Below are 19,667 nucleotides of genomic sequence, written 5' to 3'. Positions count from 1 at the left end.
ACGCTTAAAGTATTTTGTTTACTGGACTGAAAAATCTGATCTCCTCACTTAAAGTAGGTATAAGTGTGGCTGGGGGGAATAAAAATCCCAAAGTGGTAAATATAATAATAATGAGTGCTCCAGGGAGAGTATACTGTCCCCCATCTCCGGCTTGCCGGAGTGAAGCATGACGGGGGATAGGTCTCCCGCCTCTTGGCTTGCCTTCATCGGCCGGTCAGAGTGGAGTCGCTAGAGCAAGGTTAGTCCTGCTCGGAGGGTAGGTGCCTCGTGGTAAGTGGCGAGTGGGCCGGTGATGCTGGACCCACAGGGAGCGCGTGATCTGCGTTTAAAGTCCGCCGAGGTATCCTCACCCTTCTCAGCCGCTCATGTCCCAGTTGCCCTCTTGTTGCTTTTCAGTGACTGATTCCCGGGGGCCCAGTAAGTGAGTTGGCGAGTCTCCACCTGCCATTTTAACATGTATTTAATACATTGTCATCGGCAGGTGCCATAGTTCCCGTAGTTCCCCCATTCCTAGTCCACTAGCATCCCATCACAATAGCCCAAGTAGTTTTCATCCATAGTTAGCAATAGTTTAGCACAGAACCGGGGATTGTCCTTGGGTACATTTCTATAGTGTATACAGGGATAATCGTCGGTTTTGTGTCACCATTTCATTAAAGTTGTCTCAAAAGGGCTTCAGCGTGTTGGCTTCGGCCCCACGTTCGCCTCTCAAAAATCCGGGACTCTGTGGTCCCGAGGTCAGAAAGAGACATACAAATAATAATAATAAAGCCCCGCAGGGCATCTGAGGCGGATGACGGGGAGTAGCGACCCCGCGGGGCTATATATCCGAGTGCTCCAGGGAGAGTATACTGTCCCCCATCTCCGGCCTGCCGGAGTGAAGCATGATGGGGGATAGGTCTCCCGCCTCTTGGCTTGCCTTCATCGGCCGGTCAGAGTGGAGTCGCTAGAGCAGGGTTAACAGCCCACTCGGAGGGTAGGTGCCTCGTGGTAAGTGGCGAGTGGGCCGGTGATGCTGGACCCACAGGGAGCGCGTGATCTGCGTTTAAAGTCCGCCGAGGTATCCTCACCCTTCAGCCGCTCATGTACCTGTTGCCCCCTTGTTGCGATTTAGCGACTGATTCCCGGGGGCCCAGTAAGTGAGTTGGCGAGTCTCCACCTGCCATTTTTACGTGTATTTATTACATTGTTATCGGCAGGTGCCATAGTTCCCGTAGTTCCCCCATTCCTAGTCCACTAGCATCCCATCACAATAGCCCAAGTAGTTTTCATCCATAGTTAGCAATAGTTTATGTTTGATGTGAAAGCATGTTTGGTGTGATTTTGAGGACAGACTATATCTTTACGTCTTTTGTTAGTAACTTCCGTGCTATATGTTAGCTCTGAGTGCTGTTTTAATACAATACCCATTATAAATAACTGACGGACGGTTATAGTTCGGCCATTCAGAGAATGCGTTCCTGACACGTCGCGATTGAACTGACGACGTAACTTTGCAATGGCGTTGCAGTTACGATAAAAATATTTTTGCTGGTTGTTTACCGTTTTAACAATTGAGGAGCATTAAAACAACATTATTATATCAATAATCAATGAATGTTATTACGTCGTCAGTTCAATCGCGACGTGTCAGGAACGCATTCTCTGAATGGCCGAACTATAGTACTTCACACTTTTTGTATAGCAGGTTAGTGGGAAAAAGGAAGGACTAACCTACCGTTAGGGCCGGAAAGTAGACACCTTGAGAATTGCTCTCTGGGCTCTCTCAATAATTAACAACAATGTTTTACTCGCTCCACCCCATGTGGTAATACAGTATGTTAATATCGATTGACATAGAGCAAAGTAGACTTTTCTAATTATTTTTGGGTCTGCAATGTAACGTAATTTTTTAAAAACAAATATCAATTTACGAATCCTATTATTTACAGTTTCAATGTGATCTTTAAACGAAAGTGTGTCATCTATAACAATTCCGAGGTACTTTACTGTACGTGACATTTTAATACTGGGACAAGCGCACTGGTTATTTGTGCAAGATGTACAATTATGATAATGTGCATATAATGTTGTGTTAGCGCCAATTAGTTTTTGCTTGCGCATCGAAAACTTGACGTAGTTTGTCTTGTCAGCATTTAAAGTTAGTGAGTTATTTTGAAGCCATTTATTAATAACATTGAATCCATTTTGCGCATACTTGTAGACATTTTCTACTGAGTCAGCTGAAAACAAAAGAGCAGTATCGTCTGCATAACAAACGATATGGCCGTGATCTAAATTTAGATTGCATAGATCGTTTATGTATATTAGGAAGAGTGAAGGGCCCAAAATACTTCCTTGGGGAATACCGAAATCGGTGCTTTTTTCATCATCGCTAACAACATTTCCAATCTTGACACATTGCGTTCGTTCTTCTAAGTAGCTTTTAAAAAGTTTCAGCTGAATATCTCTGATACCTATGGCTTCAAGCTTGCGCAACAGGATGGGAATAGAAACCGTGTCAAAAGCTTTTGCTAGGTCGAGGAATATACCTACTGTGTGGTTACCTTTATCAAGTTCTTGTGCTAGATAGGCGGTTAGATGGTGTACGGCATCGTCAGTGGACATTTTAGGTCTAAATCCAAACTGCTGCGTAGAGAGAATAGATTTATCCTCCAGATATTTATAAAGCCTATTGTTTATAATCTTTTCCAATATTTTGGACATAGAGGGCAGTAAGGAAATAGGTCTATAATTTGTCACTTGGTCTTTACTCCCCGATTTGTAAACTGGGACAACAACAGCTTTTTTTAAACACTTAGGGAAAACTCCTGTATTTAAACATTTATTAAAGATGACCGTTAAGGGCGGTACTAAAAGGTCTTTAAATTGCTTTAGAATTTTGCTAGATATGTTATCCCAGCCTACTGCAGAGTCGACTTTTAGACCCATAATAATCCTTTCAATTTCCGCTTCGTCAGTATCTAGTAACACAAAAGATGATAAGGTAGTGTTGGGTGCATGCAATGAGCTTGTTAGGCACTGCGATTGTCCCCGATTTTTTTCAGCTAAGCGCTTGCCAACGTTAACAAAGAAATTATTTGCAATATTCGCCGCTGTTAACTGTGATGAGTGTGCATTTAATAAACCTGAAGAAGACTGATTCTGTTTTGTATTGTACGTCACATTTTTAACAATTTTCCAGATCTTTTTGTTATCTCCACCAGCCTCTTTCAGTGCAGTATTATCATAATTGCGTTTTACTTTTTTTAGGAGGTCGTTACAAAAGTTACGATATCGCTTATATGACACTTGCAATATTAAATTATTCGGATTAGCTTTAGCCTTTGTATGCAGTTTATCTCTATTTTTCATACAACGTATAAGACCAGTCGTGATCCAAGGCTTGATGTTGTAGTTTTTGTTATTTAATCTAGATATGACTGTGTTCTTTTGAATTGCATGTTGCACTTTTTTTATTAGGTACAACATACAAAACTGCGGATCAGCGGAATTGTACACTGGGTCAAAATCAATATTGCCTAAGTCTTCTTCAAGTTTATGTAACTTTAATTTAGACACTGTGCGAGGGGCGACCTTAGGAAATTTACAGTTAAGAATAAGCAGGGTAGCGCTGTGATCTGTTGTTATTGTGGAATTAGTTACAAGGGTAAGTGCAGGGAAATTGGTTTTAAGCATTATGTGATCCAAGCAGGAGCCACTTTGATGTGTAGGGTGCGTGTGAGCGGGTAGCAACCCATGGAAGGCGCACAGGTTCATATATTCCTCCGCCGAAGCATCTGTTTTTCCCGGGAGAATATTAATATTAATATCTCCAGTTAAAATTATATTTTTAAAGGATGATAGGCTTTGCAAGGTGTCGTTTAAAGAGTACGTGAAATTGTTTACATTTGTTAAGGACGGAGATCGATACACAGCCAATATCGCAAAATCAGCTCCAATTTTAACCAACAATCTGCTGCAGTCGTTCATTTTTGGTTCAATGATAGACACATTTAGATGATCTCTAGCATAAACTATCACGCCATCGTTCTGATTGGTAGTTGAGTTACTCTTGTACATGCAATATCCCGGTATTTGTGGTATGTAATATTGTTTAGCAAGCCAACATTCGGTTAGAACAATGATGTCACAATTTATGTCCAAACGTTTTAGAAAAATGCTTAAGTTATCAAAATTCTTAAAAACACTGCGAATGTTTTGGGTAAGTATGGTTAGTGGACTAGTATAAGAGGACAGATATTGTTTGCAGTGTTCAACATCACACACTCCTGATTGAGAGACAAATAAACCTTTTTGAACAATAAATATGTTGCATTGGATACGCAGGCGACAAGCCACTAGTGGTGGTCGCGTGGGGCGGCGAGCTGCACGTGTGGGAGCCGCGCAAGCAGGGCGACGCGCCGGCCGAGCCGCCCCCCGCGCCCGCCGCCCCCGCCGCCCCCGCCGCGCCCGAGGTGACGTGCGCGGCGGGCGCGGCGGTGGGCGACGCGTGGTGGCTGGTGTGGGGCGACGCGGCGGGCCGCCTGCGCCGCGCCGACGTCACGCGCTACGTGCGCCCCGCCGACCCCGGCGCGCCGCCAGCGCTGCCGCTCTCCGCGCACCTGGAAGCCACCGCCGACGTGCTCGTACGTACTGCTCGCACGTGCTGCCGATGTTAGCGTATTGTCAGTGCCGTACATTGATGTGTGAGCGCAGGCGACGTCGGAGGGCGAGATCCGCGGCGTGGCGCTGGACGCGGCGGCGCGGCGCGTGTACTGGAGCGCGGCGGAGGCGGCGGGCGGCGCGCTGCGCGTGGCGGCGGCGGACGGGCGGCGCGCGACGCTGCTGCGGCGCGCAGGGCTGGAGCCGGGCGCGCTGGTGCTGGCGGCGCGCACGCTGTACTGGGCGGAGCGCGGCGCGCGGCCCGGCGTGCACGCGCTGGGCGCGGCGGGCGGCACGGCGCGCTGGCTGGTGCGGCGGCGCGTGCGACGCGTCACGGCGCTGGCGCTGGACGCGGCGGCGTCGCGGCTGTACTTCGTGGACGCCTACTACGACACGCTGGACAGCGTGCGGCTGGACGGCTCGCAGCGCGTCACGCTGCTCGCCTTCCAGCGCCCCGACTCGCCGCCGCCGCAGCCCACGCTCTATGTAGACGGAGGTAAGCTCTCACTATACCATTCTATGCAATGTATCAAATTTTGGCGAATTCATAAGTAACACTCGCAGTTAGCCTGTACTTGTTAATGGCACCATTTGTGATGTACCCTTTCGAAAAAAAAGAGAATTGATCGAACTAGTTGAGAAATGGCCTCGACTACGTACTTGAACAAACAATAATGTGAAAGACGGACAGATGAATAGACGGATACCGAGATTCTTGTAAATAGTGTTCAGCAGTGTAGTGCTTATTGTTGTTGTAACATTCGTATTGAGAAGTCTGTGAAAATTTATTGTTAAGTGGTGCTCTGTACGCATTCGACCCCTATCGGGTCGAGTATGGATATTGTATTAGAATAGAGAGGGATCGGTGAGCACAGGCGCTAACAACAGTGTTGTGACAGAGATGCGCGCCACGGGCACGGCGCGCGCGGTGGCGGAGGTGGCGGCGCGCGCGTGCGTGGCGCTGGCCGTGTGGGAGGACAGCCTGCTGTGCGCCTCGCCGCGCGCGCTGCTGCGCCTGCACAAGCGCGCGCCCCGCCCCGCGCGCCCCGCCCGCCCCGCGCCGCGCCTGCTGTCCGCGCTCGCGCTGCTGCCCCGCGCGCCCGCGCCGCCCGACGCCTGCGCCGCCGCCTGCCGCGCCAGCGCGCTCTGCGTCAGCAGCCCCGAGCCGCGCGGCCACGCCTGCCTGTGCCCCGACGGCCTGCTGCCCGCCGACCCCGCCGCGCCGCCCGTCAGTACTCGCTTACTGCCACCCCCAGCGACACTAACGATATCTACAACTATGTCATCCACCATGCACGAGAACAATACTAACAAATATTTGTCTCCATTGCGATTGACTCCATAAGATGCGCAGCTCGCGAACCGTGTGCTCAGTGAGCGCGTGCAGTCACAGCAATGGTTTGCGTACACATGCGCAGTTCACGAGCTGACCGCGAGCTGCACATTCGCTAAATGTGGACGCAGCTTTATTAATATCACCCATAGGAGGAGCGCGAGTGCGTCCCGGCGCACGGAGTGGGCGCGGACACGAGTGGGGCGGGTGGGGCGGCAGGCTCGTGCACGCTGCAGTGCGGCGCGGGCGCGTGCGAGGAGCGCGCGGGGGCGGCGCGGTGCCGCTGTCCGCCGCAGTTCGCGGGCGAGCGCTGCCAGCACTACCGCTGCGCGCAGCACTGCCACCGCCGCGGCCGCTGCGAGCTGGCGGAGCCGACACAGCCTGCCACCGCGGACGCACTGCCGCCGCTTAAAGTATGTTTATTCATGTTACGCCATTCTCCAGTAAATGTTCGCGTGATTTTACTCGTCTACCGAGAGAGCTCATAACCGGCGTGCGTGCAGTGCGTGTGCCAGGCGGGCTACACCGGCGAGCGCTGCGAGCGGCCCGCGCCGCCGGGCGCGTGCGCGGCGCTGGCGTGCCTGCACAACGCCACGTGCGCGCTGCGCGACGGCCGCGCCGCGTGCGAGTGTCCGCCGCACTACGCCGGCGAGCGGTGCGAGCGCTGCCTGCCCGGCGCCGACTGCGCCCCCGACGACATCTGCCGCTTCTTCTGTCTCAACCAGGTGAGTACAGCGCCGCGTCCTTGCCGCCCCCCTGCCTCGGGGCGGCGAGCGCGCGGGCTGACGCGCTGGTGTGTGCAGGGCACGTGCAGCGTGTCGGCGGTGGGCGCGGTGTCGTGCGCGTGCCCGCCCGCCTGGAGCGGCGAGCGCTGCCAGCGCCCCGCCTGCGTGGACGCCGCCTGCGCCTCGCCCCCTGCGCCCCACCCGGCGCCCCACCCGCCGCCCCACGCCGCGCCGACGCACAACCACACCGACGACTGTGAGTATACTCTCGTCTCGTCATTCTTGCATGTGATTGCTTACTTGCATTCAAATCAAATCATTCATTATGTGATTAACAGGTGTTATAATAGCCCTTAAATAAAAAGGTTGTTTATTTACCTCAAAATCCGTATAATTTATTTTAAAATCAACTAAATCTATATTTATTTATTTATTTATTATTAAACTCTCGGGCCGTGGGGTCCGAGTGCTCACGCACACCTCTTGTGATCCGATCACTGGTTATTATTTCGCCCAACGTTTAAGGTACCTTTGGGGTACACTGCCGGGTGACAGCGATGAGGATCAATTTTTCGACGTCCTTTATATATATGATTATGTTCATGCTCATGAACGGTATACAAATAAAAAAACTTAAAAACACAACTAGTATTGCACAATAACATAAAATAAAGGGTCTTGACAGACAGACAGACAGACAGACGGACAACAAAGTGATCCTATAAGGGTTCCGTTTTTTCCTTTCGAGGTACGGAACCCTAAAAACAGATAAGGATTGAGCATATAATGCTTAATATTAAAAATTATTGCCCAGTTTCAGAAAGTAATAACAATTTCGAAACAAAAATCAGTAAGTTGTGAGGTACGCTTCGCTACACCACCCACAACATGGGATTGAAGACCGCTCGCGCCGAACGCGTTATATTTACGTTCGTGCTATCTCGCTCGCGCGCGCATCTGTCTCGTTTCTTTTAGGTACTCACAGAGTCTTATCAGAGCGTTCTTATTGGACAATCGCGCGACGCTCTCGCTTGAGCGTTAACACTACTTCGGCCCCTGTTATTTTAGACTTAAGCTCGTTCTGTATTTACAAAATATACGATATACTATACTCTTCTACTTTGCACCATCATTGCTGTTTTATTTATCAACTTTACCTGCATTGCTGCTACAAAGTAATAACAATTTCCCATAAAATAGTACACAATTTATGTTTTAAAATGTTTATATTCTTAATGTCTTTTATAATTTTTGGAATTTTGTTATAAAAGTGGCCATGTTGAATACACCGTTTTCATACAATGTGGTTTTAAATCTCTTGCTAACGTAATTATATAATGAATAGAGCCGATTCTACATCAACATGAACAACAGAATCGATTTATATCATTTTTAATATAGGTAATTTTTTATCCCAAAAATAATTAAAACTACGGAAATTATTGTCATATTAACCCAGTACAGTCAAAACAAATTCAAATAGACCGTAAGTCAAAGTAATAAGACTTTGTGTATTGTCGGCTTTTTCCGTAGTTTCGTTATGTCGTGTCGAGTCGAGCGGCGCGCGGCGCGATATTTGCGTGCGTAGTAGTATGACCAAAAAGTTTTCCAAGAATTGGTATAACTAATTTAGTAAATAACAATGCATATACATGTTAAGAGGACGAATTGGAATTTTTGGCGCCAAGGATGTCAATTTTTCTCAATAAATACAAAACGGATCAAAGTACAACTTGGTTACCTGAAAGTTCATGATATAAACCTTATTTTGTTAGACGTAGAAACCAACGGCGGATCCAGGGGGTAGGTCACAAGGTCATGACCCCCCCCCTGGGCTAGGTTCAGGACCTAAGAGGACCAATAATTGAAATGGTTAAACACGATGTTTTCAGTTTTTGTTATAAGTATAAGATAATTTTTATTCCGAGTGAATAGGTAGATACCTACATAGTTACAGGTAGAGTAGTTTTGCTGAAGAATTCGTGCTCGCAACGCTCGCTCTCTATTCTTGATTTACTCTTTATCCGTACCCAAAAGGAGGAAACGGGACCCTGTTATTCAGAATGCGCTGTCCGGGTTGTCTACATTACATGCTGTATCTCATGCAGGGCCGTCTTAACCTATGGTGCAGGGTGTGCGAATAACCCGGGCGCCTCGGTCTCAGGGGCGCCGCGGGACGCCCCACCACCAGGAAATTTCGAAGAAATTACACCCGTTCGATAAGGAAGTTCCACATTGTATCATGATACTGACAAAAAAACGCCTTCGCTTTGTTGGATCGATCATTTTGATTATTTTTAACTTTTAACATCCTCCAACTAAGTGAAAAAATTCTAGCTCGCTACGCTCGCGAGTAAATGACTATGTCTGTACTGTATTTCTGATTATTTATTATTTTTAATGACGCACCGAATCAACGAACACAAATGGCACTCGCTCTAATCACGGTTCCTTTTTATTTGTACGTAATTCCCAGTCTGATTTGTGAGTCTTCAAACAAATAATTTAAAAAAGTTCGCGCTCGCTGCGGTCGCGGCTACTTGTTGCTTTACAATGTATTTAATCAGGTGCTTTTGTGTCGTAGGCTCAAAAAATTTCGCGCTTGCTTCGCTCGCGCAATATCATATACCTATACCTTGCCTTGATAACTTCATAAGTCAAATATAACAAAAAGAAAATATTAATGGAGTCCTCAAAAACAAAACAGTTTGCGCTTCCGACTGCTTGTTACTTTACAGCGCTTTTTAAAACTTATGAACTTTTTGTGTCCCAAAATTAAAAAATTTGCGCGCTCGCTTCGCTCGCGCTAATTTTTACAATAACGTAGTCCTGTCTCGACTTTCATAACTTAAATCTGGCCAACAGTTTGAGCCTACAATGATTCGGAAACATTTTTATAAGTCTTTTACCTACCAAAAAAGTGACTTTCGTTCGAACGTTCTTATTTATATTCCTTTCAATAGATACATAGGTGGCGCTTGGGTGATGATTGCACCGAGGCGCTACATGAGCTAGAGACGGCCCTGATCTCATGAACCCTTACCAATAGTAAGACAATTGAAGTTTTCACAGAAAATGTTTTACTGTTGCTGCAATAAAAAAAACGTACGCGCCCTTTTCTACGTACACAATACTTTGCAAACGTTTAGTCTTCAACCTGAAAAAATTCTCGCGCTTGCTATGATCGCACTTTCTTGTATTTGTGCTGTCTATTTGTTATACAGCAAGAAAGCGTTTTCATCTACTTTTAGTCCTCGAACTGAAAAAAAATTTTCGAGCTCGCTTCGCTCGCGCTTTTCTCAACTTCACGTCTGTGATTCTATCCAAGAAATCGCGTTCGCTCAGCTCGGACCATTTTCTACATAAAAACACTTTTTTAACCTTAGTCCTCGACCTGAATAAAAATTTTCGCGCTCGCTTCGCTCGCGCTTTTTTGTTTAGCACGTGTGTGTAGTATAAATACGAGAAATTGCGCTCACTCTGCTCGGGCCATTTTCTACATGAAAACACTTTTCTTCACATTCGTAAAAATTTCGAGCTCGCTACGATCGCGCTTATTGTATTTATACTACTACTTTTAATATTAACAGATCTATACGCTACAATATAATATTTTTTGTGACTTGACCACGACTGTGTGACCCCCCCCTGGTGCCGAAGCTGGATCCGCCCTTGGTAGAAACATGATTAGGTAACTTTTATAACAGAGAAAAATATATCAAACATACCTCTTTTTAAAAAGAGATTCACATATTATGGGCAAACGGGACCGATTTAAGCCTCTTAACTTTTTTAGTAGTTGAGTATATACATACTCTTTAAAATTGTAGAAGGAATTTTTATCAAATTATCATTTCTAAATAATAAAATTACCAAACCATTTTGTCGCTTACGACTTTTAGTTATAAGCTAGCGCGCGTATTGTTATCCTCGCCCCGCTCAGACGCTCCGACCCCTTTTGGCGCCTTAGATGCGCGTGCCGGTTATGGAATTATTGTTGACCAATTCGTCGCCTTAAGGCGAGGAATTGGAAATTCAGGTAACCAAGTTGTATTTTGATCCGTTTTGTATTTACTGAGAAAAATTGAGATCCTTGGCGCCAAAAATTCCAATTCGTCCTCTTAAATTAAAAATTCAGTGTATATATTATGATTATAACTTAATATTCTATATGGGGTGTTTGAGGGTGTGCGTTAATTACATTACATGTTGTTGTATATAACAGAAAGTCGTGTTAGTTACTCCACTTATAACCCAAGAACGGCTGAACCGATTTAGCTAAAAACTGGCAGGGAGGTAGTTTAGAGCCAGGAGAAGGACATAGGATAGATTTTATTACAAAAAATAAAAATAAAAAATACAATTGATTCCGTACATACAGCGCCATCTATTGTTCAAACCAAAAATCTGCCGGATGCCACTATTCCACGCGAACGAAGTCGCGGGCAAAAGCTAGTAGTATATACTGTATATAAATTGATGGAACTGTAAGGAAACGTATTTTGAAGTATTCTTTGCAAGTGTCAATTTTTTTTAGAGCACACATTGCTCGTATGCATTTCTTTTGGCATTTAATAAAATCCTGACCCAATAAGTAGGTATCATTGCCCCAAAAGATTATTACATATCTGAACCTGGAAACTACATAACCATGGTATGCGACATGTAGTGAGGGGCTTACTTGTTTGGTGAGGAGGTAAAGGCTGTAAGATGATTCTGATATTTTTCTTTGGGTACGGATCCCTAAAAACCGGCCAAGAGCGTGTTGGGCCACGCTCAGTGTAGGGTTCTGTAGTTTCCCGAGTATAGCTAGCCCACACCTATCCTGTACCCATTAACTCAGAAAAATCTTAACAGCTCGAAGTAGCGCAATGTACAGCGACATCTCTCGGGAAATTAGGTCACTAACTTGAAAAAACTAGATGACACATTGTTTTCAACTTTCGGAGCGATTATTTACGAAAATATTAATAATTAAAAAAAAATTGTTGTAAACAGCTAAGCATTCATTTTTAAATACCTATTTAACGATATGTCACGCGTTAGGGTTAGAATGAAGAATAATCACGCCCTACTTTACATGGTAAGGAGATAGGTACCCCAATAATAGTTATTTGTTATACAAGAGTGCAAAGTTGCTTTTTAACCGCGGGCTCAATTTTGATGACCGAGCAAGCGAAGGATTCTAAAATTGAAACACGAGCGTAGCGAGTGTTTCAATAATTAGAATCCTGAGCGATAGCGAGGGAATCAAAAGAGCACAAGGTGAAAAATCTTTGCACTCGAGTGCAACACGTAACTTTTCATCCCGCAAATCATCAAATGGCGCGCACATATGAGTATCAAATTAAAAAGAAGTACCTATTAAAGTTCCCTTATTTGAAAACTCAGTTTAAAAATGAAACGAGGTCAAAAATCTATGTAAAAACAATAATAAAAATTACTTAATTAATTGAATAATTATTTTAAGCAGTATTTTATTTGTTTAATATGTATTTGTTTGAAAAGTCTTATCAAGATTGTCACAAATGGAGTATTGCACACGATGTTCTAAATTCAAATCACTTTGCCGCTCTAGAGGATAAAAACGGCTTTTGCGCTCAGATATCAGAGGGTAAAACTACTCTTTCCGAGATGGTGGGATGAAAATATTTTTTTTTATATTCGCCTATTCAAGACATCTAATGATTTTATCGTTACATCGTTTCGTTTATCGTCCGTGCGCTACCAAGTACAGACCCGTTGTCAGTTTCTCCGTACAATTTTAATTCGCTAAAGTTGTTTAAAGTAACTTATTTGTTGTAAAGTATTTACATTTACGAAGAACAATATGTGAGTGACATTCTGTGAAAAAGTTAAAGCGATACATGTAGTGGAACTATCTCAAAACATCATTTTATTTAAATAACGAACTTGTTTTGAACTAAAAAAGTGAGCGTCGAAGTGAACTTTGGACTGTGTCATAACGGTACCAACCAACTCCGCAACCACATCGGCAAGTCGACCCAACAAATTGCTAGGACAGAAACAGAAATTTCGCCACTGTCAATAACGCATGCTTGGCGCAGTGGCTACGACGCCTGCCTCGGATACTGCGGACTGAGTTCAATTCCGGCCAGACACCAGAGATTTTTTGTCTATCCAAAACACTTTATTTTTGATTTCTTTGTCAAATATTGGAAACCCCGATTTCTAAACAAAAACATTCCGCAATAAAATTTGTTACCTTATTTTATTCGAATAATTTTTGCTGATACTCTGTTTGGTCACGACTGTTTACAATGCCGTTAAAAAGAACTCCTCCTACCTCGCCAGCGGTTTCGGAGTCTACAAACAAACATAGTAATCAAACGCAGCCATGCCTCAGCTTCTCAAGTAAATCAAATGACTCAACAATGGCGAACGTTAACACACATAAGAGGAAAAAGGGGAATGATGGCGAAATTGAATTTGAAGAAAGGCACCCTGTTCATCACCTGTTACAGCGCTCGGAAATCATAGAGATCATTAGAACCGAAATAAGTTCCGCAATCAAGAATGCCCTATCTAATGAATTCGCTTTCATGAAAGAGGAAATCCTTAGTTTCGAACAATCTATTAAGTTTATGAACGCCGAATTTGAAGACATGACGGCTAAATTTAAAGAGTGCAACGAGGAAGTAAAATCTCTGCGAAGTGAAAACAGCTGCCTACTAAAAAGGATAACAGACATGGAAGCTAGAATTGGACAATTGGAACAAGATGCCAGACAAAACAATATAGAAATCCATTGTTTACCTGAACATAAACGAGAAAACTTGGTAAATACTGTAATGCAACTTAGCAACGTTGTGTCCTATCCTCTTACTGAAAATGAAATACTATCATGCTCTAGAGTACAAAAGCTAAACGCATCCACTAGCCAACCAAGAGCAGTTATTTGCAAACTACCAAGCAAAATTAAGCGCGACAATCTGCTTGGGGCAATCTCATTATATAACAGATCAAACCCCAATAACAAATTGAACACGAAGCTCCTGGGCTACGGAGACAAATTATCCCCCGTATATGTAAGTGAACACCTCACCAAGGCTAATAAGTCATTGCATGCAGCCACCAGGATAGCAGCCAAGGAGAAAAAGTATAAATTCGTGTGGGTCAGAAACGGAAGAGTTTTCGTCAGGAAGGAGGAAGGTTCTACAGTACGTACTATAACCAGTTTAGAATGTCTGAAAAAACTAGACTAGTCATTTTGTTTCAATTATATTCTGCCACTGCCTGTGTAGTACTAGTAATTATATAAATTCAGTGAATTAATATTCTATTACCAAAATTCAAGAAGTATCCGTGGAAAGTTAGATACAATCTATTTGAATGTGCTAACAATGAATGTTCATATAATTGTTCTTACTGAAACATGGCTGAATGAAAGTGTGTTAGACTCAGAAATCTTAGATAACCGTTACCAAATTTTTAGGAGAGATAGGCAGTCGGGAACTTTTTCTGGGGGTAGGGAAGGAGGTGGCGTGCTAATAGCAGTTATTAAATCTATAAATGCGTATAGAAATAAATCTTTTGAGTCTTGTTGCGAGGACCTATGGGTAACATTAGACTTACCAACTAACTCTACTCTTAAAACATCTAAAAGAATCCACTTATGTGCGACTTACTTGGCTCCACCAGTAAATATTAATTTAATAACCTACTTCACGAATAAAGTTAGTAGTGCTATTAACGATGATTCTGTCATTATTATAGGTGACTTCAACTTAGGTAACATTAAATGGACCAAATCTTCTGCTCATCAACATGCGGAACCTAATGTTGACACAAATAATATCGGTAAAGTTTTTTTAGAATTCTTATCTTCTAATGACCTATACCAGTATAACGCTATAGAAAACAAACAGAATAGAATTTTAGACCTAGTCATATCCAATTTGATTTATCCGATTAAGGTCACGCGGTCCTGTGACGTCATATCTAAAGTAGATGATTTTCACCCGCCATTGCAGATTGCCATTCATCTCAACCTTCCCAAACCGCTTACGAATAAAAAGACTATGATTTACAAATTCAAAAACGCGGACTATCACAAAATCAGAAAACGTCTAGAAGAAATAAATTGGAATATTGTTTTAAAATCAGATACTATTGATACGGCTGTTGATAATTTTTATTTAGTATTACGAGAGATTATTGCTGAATCCGTTCCTCGACGGAGTGCAATTAAAAATTTGTATCCAATTTGGTACAACAGTAACCTAATTAAAATGTTGAAAGAAAAAGAAAAATGTCGACAAAGGATGAAAAAATACAAAAACAAACGAGATGAATATGAATACTTACTTCTTAAGGATCGATCATCCCGTAAAATAAAAGAATTATATCAAAAGTATTTACAAAATGTTCAAAATAATATAATTAAGAATCCCAAATATTTCTGGTCTTATATAAAAAACAAACGCGACGCTAAGAGCATTATTCCGAGACACATGAGGCTCAATAATAGTACTGCAACCGATGGCTTGAGCATTGCTGATTTATTCGCGGAGAACTTTGCTTCAGTTTATAGCCCTATCTCTAATATTGTACCGAACCCTACATACATCCATAACACCTGCAATAGCAACAACTTACATCATGTAACGCTATCTAAAACAAGCATACAGAGAAAACTTAAAAACTTGGATATAGCTAAGGGCTCGGGCTCTGATGGGATACCTCCGTTATTTATCAGGGAGTGTGCTGAACTTTTGTCAGAACCATTGTGTATGATTTTCAATCGGTCGTTGTCTGAAGGGATTTTTCCAAGGATCTGGAAGGAAGCCATCGTGATTCCAATTCTAAAATCAGGTGATAAAACTGATATTTGCAACTACAGGCCTATCAGTATATTGCCTACGTTAGCAAAGGTTTTTGAATCTCTTTTGTGTCCTATTTTGAACTGGCATATTAAAAGCTCAATAACGGAGCATCAGCATGGTTTCTTTAGAAACAGATCTACAGCGACAAACTTGGTTACCTTTGTCGAGAGAACTTTAGCCTATATGAGCAATGGTAAAGAAGTCGACGCTGTCTATAGTGATTTCAGCAAAGCTTTTGACAAGGTTGACCACGGTGTGTTGCTGCAAAAGCTCGAAACCACTTTCGGTGTTCACGGCCCACTTCTAAAATGGTTTGAGTCATACCTGGTTGGCCGAACCGCAAGAGTTGTAGTTAATGGACACTCATCCCGCAGCTTTGCACCTACATCTGGAGTACCACAGGGGTCTCATCTGGGCCCAGTACTATTCAACATGTTCATAGACGACATTAAACACTCTATACGTAACTCTCATTTTGAAATGTACGCCGACGATTTAAAGCTGTATAGGGTTGTTATGACCAAACATGATGAGTCACTCTTACAAGAGGATATTGATAGGCTCTGTGTGTGGTGTGAGAAGAACAGTATGATGATGAATGTTGCCAAGTGTTATCACGTAAAATTTTCACGTAAAAAACACAAATTTGATTCATCATACAAAATGAATAATCAAGTTTTAAGTAAAGTATCTGAAGTCAAAGATCTGGGTATAACCATTGATTCTGAAATGAAATTCAACACTCACACAGATCTTACGATTAACAAGAGCAACAGAATGCTAGCTTTTCTTAACCGTAGTACAAAACAATTTAGAAATTTGGCAGCACTCAAAACTTTGTTTTTCGCATTAGTTCGTAGTCATATAGAATATTGCTCCATCGTATGGTACCCAGTACATAAAATACACATTGAACGCATCGAAAGAATCCAAATAAAATTTATAAAAAGACTCTCTTATATAGCAGGTATAAAGAAAGCAATCAAAGACTACGAAGACAGACTAAAGCATTTCAAAATGAACTCTTTACACTGGCGTAGAAAGTTTGCGGGTCTTATGTTCTTGTTTAAAATATTAAATCAAAGAGTGGACTGCCCAACACTTCTGGCATCCATTAACATTAACATACCCCGAACGTCGGCTAGGCTGCATAACTATAAGCCCTTCGCTCCTAGTGGCCGTAAAACAAAGTATGGTAGTAACGCTCCTCTTACCTATATTCTCAGACATTGTAACGAAATTTTTCATGACTGTAACTTCGACATATTTTCAAACAGCCTCAATAGCTTTAAGAAATCTGTACGTACCCACATGTAGTTTTAATTTTAAGTTTATTTAATTTTAAGTTTATTTAATTTTAAGTCAATTATTTTTATTTTTTCATTCAATTTATTCTGATAACATATAGATACATGAAATCAATATTATTTAATTTAATTTAATCAATTTAATTTAATGCATGATGTTATAATTCTAATTTACCAATTCATTATAATTTAAGCAACTAAGCATATTATTATTATTGTATTGTGAGAATCTTTTGTAATGTTGTGCTTACCTTTAATTTAGATACATGCAATGCTATCTTATATGTGAATGATGGATTACCATGAATGTCTGTGTGTGTATTTAGTTGGTTTGCCTTAAATAAATAAATAAATAAATAAATAAATAAATTTACTAGTGAACAATTTAATAGTTTCGAGTCCGTCGCTGCGCAGCGCTCGCTTACGTTGGTTGGAATCTAATCCATGGATTATACCCTGCTTAACAATGGGATATTTAATGCCTTGCTCAGAGATAGATAGCATCGAATGTTAGGAGAAATATATAGCGTTAATGCCGTGGCGTGATGAATAGCATCTCCGCAGCTAAAGTATATCCCACACTGGTGTGAGCGACACGCATGCGCAGAGCGGCGCATGTGGGGAAATCCTCCCTGTGCGGCGGCGGCAGCGTCACCAGCAGGGTGCTCTGCAAGCCAGGGAACGCCTGCCGCATGCGAGTGCGAGCGCGGGCTCGGGGCATCCCCGCGCGCGTGCGAGTGTCGCCGGTGACGTCACCGCGCAGCCCGCGCTCTGCTGAGGCCGCTCCGTGAAGGTCAAGCGATCAGGAAAACGAGTTTCTTGGAAAATATTTATTATTACTTTCGTAATCGACGCCTCACTAACCGCATCCGACATACAAGTTTCACGCGGACTTGACAACTACTTGTTATAACGCTGCCACTACTTACTTTTGTAATACAAATCGTCAAACCGGCTAGGCTTCTCGATGTCGTCACACTCGCTAAGTTCTCGTACTAACTATGTAGTTACGAGAACCGCCCGCGTCGCCACGAGGCGATAGCAGCCACGTCGTGGGTGGCAAAACTCTTATCGTAATAAGATATTCATGATTTTGGTTGCTTCATATCACAATAGAATCGATTTGGATGGCTACACGCTGAGAGTGGTGGAGCGCGATAAGCGTCAGCCGGCGCTCAGGTTGCAACACCTCGCGCTCAGCTAATGACATCATTAGTGAGGTCGCGTCGCGTCACACGCGCCCCGCTGTTACGCGCTGTCAGCTCAAACATGATGTGTTAATATGTATGCGCTTCAACGGACTAAGTTTAGGGTGAAGCGAAGTCAGTGTGCGAGTGGCGACGGCGGAGCGCCGTCTAGTTGGTTATTGTGCTCACTCGCGAGTGCTGCACATGCAGTGCCAGTGCTGAGCCGACACACATATAGTCGGCCGGACAGCCTTGGGCGCCAGTGAGCAGAGCGCGGCCGTCCGCGCCGGTACACTACACGCGAGCTGCGCGAGTGTCACGTGCGAGTGCGAGTGCGAGTGCAGGCATGTCGCGCGCGCGCCGCAGGATGGCGCGGGAAGGTGAGCATACGCGGCATTCTCTTGCTGTGCGCGAAGTCTCTCGTGGACTGGCTTCTCTCGCGCAAACTGTACGTGTCTACTTCAGACTTGACTTTGATTTGAAACCACAGGCGGCACTATCATACAAAAAAATAAACGCTTGTGAAAAAGAAGTAATAATAGCACCTATAAGAGAATATTGAACGACGCCAGTGGGCGCTGTAGAAGCTGTGCAAGCGCTGCGCTGCACATGCGACAGCTTGTACTAGAAGGCGGATGTTCTCGCCGGACGTCAGACAGGGCGCGGTGCTGCTCTCGTGTGCAATGTCAAGTGGTAGTGCAGCCGCTGTCACCGGCCCACAGTAGATCGACGCCATACAAGCGTTGGGACATAGGATATTTAAATATCCAAATGTCAATTTTTGAAAAACGAGTTATGCCATCGTATTTGTCTTCTTATTAGCTGTTAAAAATGTTACTAGCATTTTCTGATTGGACTCTTACATCGAGAGCTATAGCGCAAAATGTGATTTAAATGTATGGGAAGTGACTTAAAAACTGATGTATCTCGAGATTCCCTTCGCCTTTCGACTTGATTTTTTTATATGGTAATAAGACATATATTTGGCACATTTTCTTCAAACAAACATGGTGCGATAAATGTGCCCGTTTTAAGATACAAGTATAGACCGATTTTTGCAATATCATCTACATATTTATTTATAAGTTTCACATATTTTATCTCTGAATCTCACTTCAGTGGTGACTCACTGATATGGTCAGGCCATAACTCATTGGTGCACCGATAATATAATCTCTGGAAATAATTATATACTACTAATGAGGTAATTTGTTAATTTTTGGTAATTTGTTATTACCTAAATTTTAATGAGGTGATTAGCTATTTTTTTGAAAAATTAGCTAATTACTTATAAAAGACCTTTTTATTGTTTACAATAAGAACTCGAATCGATTTTTAACATACCTACCCTCATTAGTGCCAATTTTGGAAACCATATAAATAGGTGCATTACTTGAAGAGCATTAGTTGTAATTTCATCCTCATCCGAGTGTTGTCATTATGTCTTTTCACGGTTTCGGTACTTACCTCGACCTTTACATTTCTCTACGTGAAGGTGGTGATATTCGGGACTATAATCAATTATTTACGTCTCTGAAAACCAATAGTGATTTTCAGTTAAGAGACGCAGTTGAAAAAGAACTTAAAGAATGGTGTCGTAGATTTTGTTATCGGATCTATGCTAA

At 43.2% G+C, this 19,667-nt stretch overlaps 1 protein-coding gene across 1 annotated transcript in view; it reads left to right on the top strand.

The window, feature by feature from the left end:
- Window positions 1-19,667, top strand: part of LOC124641484 (prolow-density lipoprotein receptor-related protein 1-like) — a 47,230-nt gene that overhangs the window by 18,849 nt on the left and 8,714 nt on the right. The window contains exons 17-22 of the mRNA XM_047179553.1: window positions 4,330-4,628; window positions 4,699-5,140; window positions 5,544-5,872; window positions 6,130-6,390; window positions 6,481-6,702; window positions 6,781-6,958. Coding sequence (XP_047035509.1) covers window positions 4,330-4,628; window positions 4,699-5,140; window positions 5,544-5,872; window positions 6,130-6,390; window positions 6,481-6,702; window positions 6,781-6,958 — 1,731 coding nt within the window. The remainder of the gene's footprint in view (window positions 1-4,329; window positions 4,629-4,698; window positions 5,141-5,543; window positions 5,873-6,129; window positions 6,391-6,480; window positions 6,703-6,780; window positions 6,959-19,667) is intronic.

The sequence above is a fragment of the Helicoverpa zea genome, chromosome 22, assembly GCF_022581195.2.
Source record: "Helicoverpa zea isolate HzStark_Cry1AcR chromosome 22, ilHelZeax1.1, whole genome shotgun sequence".
Taxonomy (NCBI): Eukaryota; Metazoa; Arthropoda; class Insecta; order Lepidoptera; family Noctuidae; genus Helicoverpa; species Helicoverpa zea.
This window is presented reverse-complemented; position numbering and strand designations above follow the sequence as displayed.